We start from the raw sequence: 7,811 nt of genomic DNA, 5'->3' as shown, positions 1-7,811 counted from the left end.
AATAAAAGCAGGGCAAAAAAAGAAACAAATTAAGTCTCCAAAATTGATCAAAATTCAATCAGAGTATTTTACAGTTATGGAACAAGAGCGATCAAAATGAGCTCTAAAGTAGAGGAGAAAAGAAGACACTGCTCGTCTCAAAAGGTATAACACTGTACATACGCTTCAACTGACTTTAAAAAAAAAAAAAAAAAAAAAAAAAGGGAGGTCAGGAAGTGAAGTAGAACCTGACGAATCAATACAAACCACAAGCACTGTTCATTTTATTTTATTTTCACTAAATGCCAAGAAACACGGAGGATGTGGAAAGAGTTTCAAAATAAAAAACAAAAATCCATAAAGAGTTTCTCTAAGTTTGGTTTGTTAAGTGATGTCTGGCTGACATCGTGACCAGTAAAATCAGATAAACAGATGAACCACAACTATCCTTATCCAGCCAAAAGATGGACAGGTAATGGAACAAGAAAAATCGATGCATTCTGTCCTCTCTCCTCAATTTTACGCGGTTTTATTTATTTTCATGTTTCTTTAAATAAGCCATTACACATTTGTGGTTCACCTTGTTTTTAAGCAGCGAAGTATCAGGTTCAGGGTAAGGATGGGTGCGATCTTCAACTTCTTCCTCAACCAGATATTCCAGCTTCCCCTGTTGAGCATAAAGAAACGTCCACAAAATGCGATGTTAGCCAGGGTCCCACAACATCCGCTTGTAGCAACGACTGCTGCCACTCAAACAACAACAATTTACAAAGTCATTTGATAGTCAAATTTCCCTCAAGAGACACTGCTAATAATGCACAAAGCTATCCATTTACTAGCACAACAGACACTTGAAGTCTTGACTGCATTTGGCCAAAATTCCCTGAGATTATTTTGTTTTCTGTACATTTTGCACAAGTTTGCAATTTAAAGAAGCTCTTCAGGAGCTGCCTCAAGTCTAAACCTGAACTTCGTGTCAAAACTACAATATCTGCTTTGCCAAAGAGGAAATGCACTTGATATGTTTTTTTTAAAGTGAAAAATTACAAACACCTGAGCAAATTAGATTTTTAAAAACACACGAACGAAGCACTGCGGAAAAGCACACATCAGCAACCATTTCCAATTTGGCAAAGGAATATGAGGCAGGCTGTCTGTGCATCTGTGTCTCTCTGACAATCCTATCGCACATTCTCCCCAAACATGTTTGAAAGTTAACAAATAGGAAAACAAAGAAGGCACAATTAAAAATATATGTGACACAATCAAGCTTTCAAGTTCGTGTTCTGGAGAAGTACACAATTTGCTTTTTTTTCTGACAGGCAACAGCATTCAGAAATGGATGTGGGTAGAGAAAGGAGTACCTGGGGTGAGTACCTGCACAGTTTGAGAGTCAGAGAGTATCCATGATTTTTAATTTGCCCTTTTCTCATGTGGTCTCGCTCACAACACCAACGCTGTGTGAGGTATGGAAGTCAGCTGCAATTCATTCGATAAACCCTACCCTCCAGTTAGTTAGGTTACGTTAGACCCCCGGTGCTTTAACACCCCCCAAACACACACTGGCATGGCATCATCAGGCACAGTACGCTGGACAACAAATCCATGGCAATTGCGTTATAAATATGGCAAAATAAATAGCTTCTTGTAACAAAAAAAAAAAAAAAAAACTCTGACCAAGGCTGTGTGTTCACCTGTGCGTTTACATATGAGCAGGAGAAAACGCCAAGGTTTTTAAATGGAAACATGTACACACACAGTGACTGGTTTTCCTCCCTATATGGATTATTACAGCAACAAATAGCAATTATTACATTTTGCTACTTCAAAGTAAAAAAACAAAAGATAAATAAATAAAAATAAATAAAAGAAACAAGTAAATACAGGCAGGAAATCTTGACTGGATGCGTTAACTTTTTCTGCCATTTTGTCCACAAAGACAAATATACATCTATAAGGATCAAAAACCGATACAAAACGAGGGGTACCTCTGGGCATGTTTGCTCAGGACTACACTGGCCTTTCCCTCTTGGCTTTGTGTGAATGATTTCTACCTTCTTCTCATTCATCGGGCCTAGTCCTTCATCTTCAGTGCATACTTATGATGCACTATTCAAAAACAGGATAAAGATATTTGCATATAGTACATAAGACAAAATCATAGGCATTGAACTGAACATAAACAGGGTGGGAGAGCAGGGGTGAGAGGGTGGGTAAAGGGAGATGGGAAAGGTGGGTAGGGGAGGGGACGTGAGAGGGGAGGGTGGAGGGGGTTGGGTTGAGAGCCAGGGGAGGTGTGAGGAGGAGGACGCACTTACCTGAGCCTGATCTGAGGTCCTATCAGATCAGTTTTAATTGGACTGAGTGTCACCTTCAGAATGGAGGAGCTCTTGCTGGCCGTTTAGCAGAGGGGAGAAGGCAGCCGCCTCCGTCTGCATCGGTTCCGCTTCTGAAGAAGCCTTGATGGCGGCTGCATCTCCGTCTGAGTGCTTGTCTTTCTTAGAGCTGCTCCTCTCCTCTGTACCCTTACGGTCTGAAGAAAAAAAAAGAGAGAAAACATTGCACACATTAGCAAGAAATATTTGCGCAACCTCAGTTTAAACTGTCTTATTAAAGAGTTCAACAAGTGCTTGTTGATGCACAAATGTTCAGTAGGATTGTGTCGAGCTCTGGCTCACCTCTTTCATTTGTTATGGGCACAGACTGCTGCAGGACTTCTTATGGGAACAGCTTGATTGTGTAAGTAGGTTGTCTGGGCAAGCACCAAACAAACTGACCTTTATTGGCATTAACAAAATTATCTGTGCCTGAATATTATGCATTAGTAATCCTACTATTTCTCATTTATGGAATACTGTCCTAAACAGACAAAAGAAGGAGACTGTACAATTACCGCTCATGTAGTCTAAAAGATACATAACAAGTGCTTTGTGTGAAGTGCTTTATGTAACATAATTTCAAACTACAATAGGTTTCTTTTAAATTCATATCGATACATTTTTTTTAATGCGTTGCTCCACGGTGTAGTGGTTTAAACATTCACCTAACAAGGAGAAAATCTGGGGTTTGATCCTGGAGGAGACACAAACCTCTTTCGGGTAGAAGACAAGTTGCATAAAAATCTGCCAAATCAAATATGTGGAGCTGCTCATTGTGACTCATTGAGAGCAGCCAAAAGTCTCACTAGGATTTTTGTTCTCCATCTCAATGAGACTTTTACCTGGATACATAATAAAATGCTTTTGCCAGTGTTGAAGAAATTCCCTCAAGGTATTCCTAATATAGACCTGTCCAGAGTGGGCCCTGCCTTTCACCATATGAAACAGGCTCCAGCCCCCCATTTTAACCCTGAACTAGATAAGTAGAAGAGCACAGATAAATGGAGGGATGGTATTCAATATATATTGTTTGGAAGGACAGCGGATGATGAGGAAGCAACAAACACAAAAATAAAAATAATCAGACGGTACCTTTGTCTTTTGATGACCGCTCTCTGTCTCTCTCCTTTTCCCGATCCCTGTCCCGGTCCTTGCTTCGGCTACGGCTGCGGTGGCGGTGAGATTTGCGCTCTGAGCTACGCGATCTCCTCCTGTCACGACTTCGGGAGCGGCGTTTCCTGTCCGAGCGTTCGCGGCTGCGTCTTCTCTCTCTGTCCCGGCTCCTACAGAAAAGGCAAGAAAAAGTGCTGTGGTCAAAATGATTTTTGAGAAAATAATCATTCAGAATTATAAATATATCATCCCTCATGTTTTAAATTGTAACATTTAATTGGATTCTGCTTTGTGTATGACATTTCCGTGACTATAAATCCAAGTGCAACGCTCAGTCGTACCTGCTACGTTTGCGTTCCCTGTCCCTGTCCTTGTCTCTGCTCCTGGACCTCCGGCGCTCGCGGGATCTACTCCGTTTCCTGTCCGATGCTCGACTGGAGTGGCGGCTGCCAGAGTGGCTTCGACGCGCCCTCCTATCCCTCTCTCTGTCCCTCTCCCTGTCCCTCTCTCTTTCTCTGTCCCGCTCTCTCTCCCTCTCTCTTTCTCTGTCTCTCTCCCTTTCACGCTCTCGCTCTCTCTCCCGTTCCCTCTCCTTCTCTCGCTCTTTTTCGCGCTCCTTCTCCTTCTCTTCCCCCTCTTTGCGCTTTTTCTCCCTTTCCTCCCTCTCCCGTTCCCGCTCTTCTCGTTCTCTTTTGAGGGCTGGGTTTTCACCCTGAGGGTCTTCAGAGCGACGGCGCAGTTTTTCCTGAGAATACAAAAACATTACATATTATATAATTTCTAACATTTGCAGACATTTTTAAACAATTACACCAAGCATGGTCGAATTGAAACACTCTTTCAAGCAGCTCAAGTTTGTAAAAAGTTCTAGATACAAGAATGACACAATCCTGTCACCTTGAGCTCCTCTACAGTGGATTTGATCTTGGCGTAGCCCATGTGCTGCTTCCCCATCAAGTGGTCGTCCACTCGGGACTGTGCATCGCCCACAATGAGGAATGCCCCACACACCTCACACACTTCCATCTGTTTCTCCTGGGCAGCAAAGCTCTCGATGGTCTGGATTGAAAGGGCAAATTTGTTATTAGACATCAAGTCAAACAATAAGGAAACATTTCTGATTTGCATCATAGCTGCCTGCCCAGCTCGCACAGACTTTACTTTAGGAGTATTAATAACAAATACAGCTACAGTGAAAAATAACTTTTAGCTCACCGGCTGGGTTTAAACTTGTATTTGAAATGGAATTAAACTCATGTTAACTGACTGATAGTAGGTGATGCTCATGTTATGCTATCTTAAGCTGTGTTTGTAGGCTGATTAGCCCAGGGTAAACTGACTCACCGAGGGGGTGGAGCTGAGTAGTTCCCTCTCCTCCTTCAGCTGCTCCACCAGTTTCATCATTCCCTGGGCCTCCTCCACTCGGCCCTCAGAGCCCAGTTCCTCAATCTGAGAAAAAGACAAAAGCCATGTTACAATGTCACAACTTGATTTATGGAGTGCATATAAGAATTTAGGGAGTTTTACTTTAAATAATGTGATCTGTAATACAGTCAGGGAAAAGCATCTGAAATGTCATACAGTCTAGAGTGCATGCACAAAAACAGCTGTGGTCACAACAGGTAGCTGTTCCTGTTTTAATGCTTTCAAGTCTGAAGTCAGCTTACACTTAGATCAGTGTGAACAGCAACATGTTTCCTTATTTTCCCAAAGGGTTCAAATTCTCCTTCCACAGATTACATTTGTTTATTATTTAATTAACAGCCTTTATCAAACTTGTACTCTAATGTAGTCTTCTTTTCAAATGCATGTACAGTTAGCCATGCACGCCACACACCTTCTAAATTCATAAATTTTGGTGGAACAGTGAAGGTGCAGAGGTAGTTAAATTAGAGGAGTTTAAATATATGTGGTAAACCAGCCGAGGTAATGCAGACCGCACAAAAGAGGTGAAGACATGAGTGCGGACAGGGAGGTGTGGGTAGAAATGAGTGTCAGGGGTGATTTGTAACAGAACGATAGCAGCTAGAGTAAAGGGTTTGGATTATCAGATGGTAGTCGCGCCTGCTATGATGTATGAGTTAAACTCAGTTTAGAGCTCAAGGAGGCAGAGTTAAAGATGTTGAAATATTCATTGGGAGAAACCAGGAAGGAAGACTTATGGATGTAGAGGAGGAGGACATGCTGAGAGTTAGCGTGACAGGGGAGGATGCTAGTAATAAGGTCAGAGGAAGGCAGGTGTTCCACTGTGACAGCCCCTAAAGCAAGGCACTGGAACTTGTAGGAGACCATCAGATATCCTGATGCAAGAAGACCAACCCACGTTCAAATCTTTCAGTTTTTCTCAAACACTACCAATTTAAAGATTTAGGGCAAACCTGCACAACCAGGTCTTCGATCTTCTCTGTTAGAACCTGGACTTTCTCCTCATTCTTTCCTGATGGACCAGGGCCCTACAGAATGAATACATGAGTACAATTAAGATCATTGCATCCTAAGCAGAAACATACAGGTAATGTTATTTTCTTTTAGATTCATAACTTGCACTGTGGTCTGAGAAAACATGAAGATGCACAGAAGAGAATGATGTTCTCAAATAAAAGCACGAACCCCTGCATTCTGCTGAGCCTGGGAAAGCGCAAGCCGGGCATGCCCTCTGCGGATCCGCCGCTCCACTTCTGCCAGGAGTGACTGCAGATAGCGCAAGAAATCTCGCTCATAACCTTCCTTCATGAAGCGAGAGCTTTTCTCATACCTGGATATAACAACACAGAATTGGTTAGTTATGTGTAACATATCAAGCCAAAAAAACGGAAAGAAAAAGGAAAAAAAAAACACAATAAGAACTTACATTTTTCGAAGATTTTCATCATGGATTTTCTCACAAGGACCTGGGAACACAAAACAATAAACATATTATTGTCAAATAGTTGTTTGTCAAATCTCAAGGGCTTTGTCCAGATTATAATACATTTTGGGAATACAAAGTTCCCAACTTACCCAAGTCAGAGCGGGTGTTTGTGAATAACTCAGCAGGGCAGAAGCCACACAAATAGTACCGACAGACCTTAATAAAAGAAAACATCAAACAGTTTTAAATTTTGCTTCCATAGTAGATTACATTGGATTAAGTGACAGCATGTTACTTACACCAACTATGAGCAAATGAATGTGGTAGTCGTACAAATTCACCTAATCAATTTCTGCTTGAACTAAGAACACAAAAAATACCCACAACACTGCAAGTGCAACAAAAACACAATATGTATTACTAATATTAAATATTAATGCCAAATTACATACAAAGCAACATGTATGTAACCGTATTTAGTCTTGAGACATCGCAATGCCAGTTTATGCAATAAGCAGAGCATAACCTTTAGAGAACGTAATGTGCAGGTCCTTTCACACATTAGCACGTCGAAATCATTTGTATTAACACAGTTAAACTATTATCTCAACTATACCTAGAAAACAAGCTGCTAAAACTGAAGTGAGCCCAATGAAACCCTTAAGAATGACAAAATCGTGATGCTAATCTCGCTAACACGCGTGCTCAAGCACCACTGACTCAAACCGCCCGCTTTTCGCCATCGATTCTGTGCGTGAATCGAAAATTTTTAATTTGGAGGCCATACCGCCTAAACTAGCCGGTACCCACCGCACACGCCATGCGCGCTTATTTTGCACACCTCGCGGCTAATAGGTTTTAAAACTAGCTAAGCTAATGGTAGCTAGAATGCTAACTTACGCTCTCGTCGTCCCAGCGTACGTTGGACCGCTTCTCGTCAGGGGCCAAGTTTCTATCTCGACCCATCAACTCGTCGAGTAACTGGGCGGCAGAAAGCATTATTCCTGCAGGAATGTAGCCTTAATTTAAAGTACTACAATAATATCCAGAAGGCCCAATTTACACCATCTGCTGCGCGAAGTACTTCTAATCAAAATGGCAGACCTTGTAACAACAACGCCCGCTAACAGTCCGAATAGAACTAGCCCAGGAGCTGCTCCCGCGGCCTCTGAACCGGAAGTACTAGTCTGACCATCCTGTCCAGGATTCAGTTCTCCGTATCGTGCCGCAAACTTTACCATTGATCAAAAACGGACAAAATGTTCAATTTCTATTTGTATTTTGACCAGAAACCGATGTTGCGGCACTGCGTATGTTTATACCTTGTTTTATTTTGAAAGTTTACACCGGAAGCAACTTCAGAGTAGTCTGATGAGCTTGGAAAGAAAAGCGTCTGGACTTCTTTAAGTTTCTTGAAGACAAATGCTACATTGAAGAGCCAGATTGTGGTGGTGTGTGAAAAATATCATCAGAGGCTATCACACAAGGGC

The 7,811-nt window shown here is 41.9% G+C and overlaps 1 protein-coding gene across 2 annotated transcripts; it reads right to left on the bottom strand.

The window, feature by feature from the left end:
• Positions 1 to 489: 489 nt before the first annotated feature.
• Positions 490 to 7,488, bottom strand: luc7l3 (LUC7-like 3 pre-mRNA splicing factor). Of its 2 annotated transcripts, XM_085157289.1 has the most exons (11): positions 7,222 to 7,488; positions 6,471 to 6,537; positions 6,322 to 6,361; positions 6,081 to 6,225; positions 5,849 to 5,923; positions 4,815 to 4,919; positions 4,368 to 4,529; positions 3,812 to 4,215; positions 3,450 to 3,640; positions 2,298 to 2,512; positions 490 to 646 (listed from the first exon to the last, which is right to left on the bottom strand). In XM_085157289.1, the coding sequence occupies exons 1-10, from the start codon at positions 7,318 to 7,320 to the stop codon at positions 2,331 to 2,333; spliced, it is 1,470 nt and encodes a 489-aa protein (XP_085013415.1). In that variant the 5' UTR covers positions 7,321 to 7,488; the 3' UTR covers positions 490 to 646; positions 2,298 to 2,330. The 2 variants fall into 2 exon arrangements, with proteins under 2 accessions (XP_085013415.1, XP_085013414.1); XM_085157288.1 differs by having other exon boundaries at positions 490 to 2,512.
• Positions 7,489 to 7,811: the final 323 nt, after the last annotated feature.

The sequence above is a fragment of the Neolamprologus multifasciatus genome, chromosome 4 (genome assembly GCF_963576455.1).
Source record: "Neolamprologus multifasciatus chromosome 4, fNeoMul1.2, whole genome shotgun sequence".
NCBI classification, from domain to species: Eukaryota; Metazoa; Chordata; class Actinopteri; order Cichliformes; family Cichlidae; genus Neolamprologus; species Neolamprologus multifasciatus.
Note: the sequence above shows the minus strand (reverse complement) of the source record. Positions and strands in the feature narration are given on the sequence as shown.

Coding starts and splice junctions, on each gene's coding strand:
- luc7l3 (XM_085157288.1), bottom strand. CDS start 7,320: ATGCTTTCTGCCGCCCAGTTACTCGACGAGTTGATGGGTCGAGATAGA. Junction 6,362..6,470: donor AAACACCCGCTCTGACTTGG/GTAAGTTGGGAA, acceptor TTGTGTTCCCAG/GTCCTTGTGAGAAAATCCAT. Junction 4,530..4,814: donor TACTCAGCTCCACCCCCTCG/GTGAGTCAGTTT, acceptor CTTTCAATCCAG/ACCATCGAGAGCTTTGCTGC.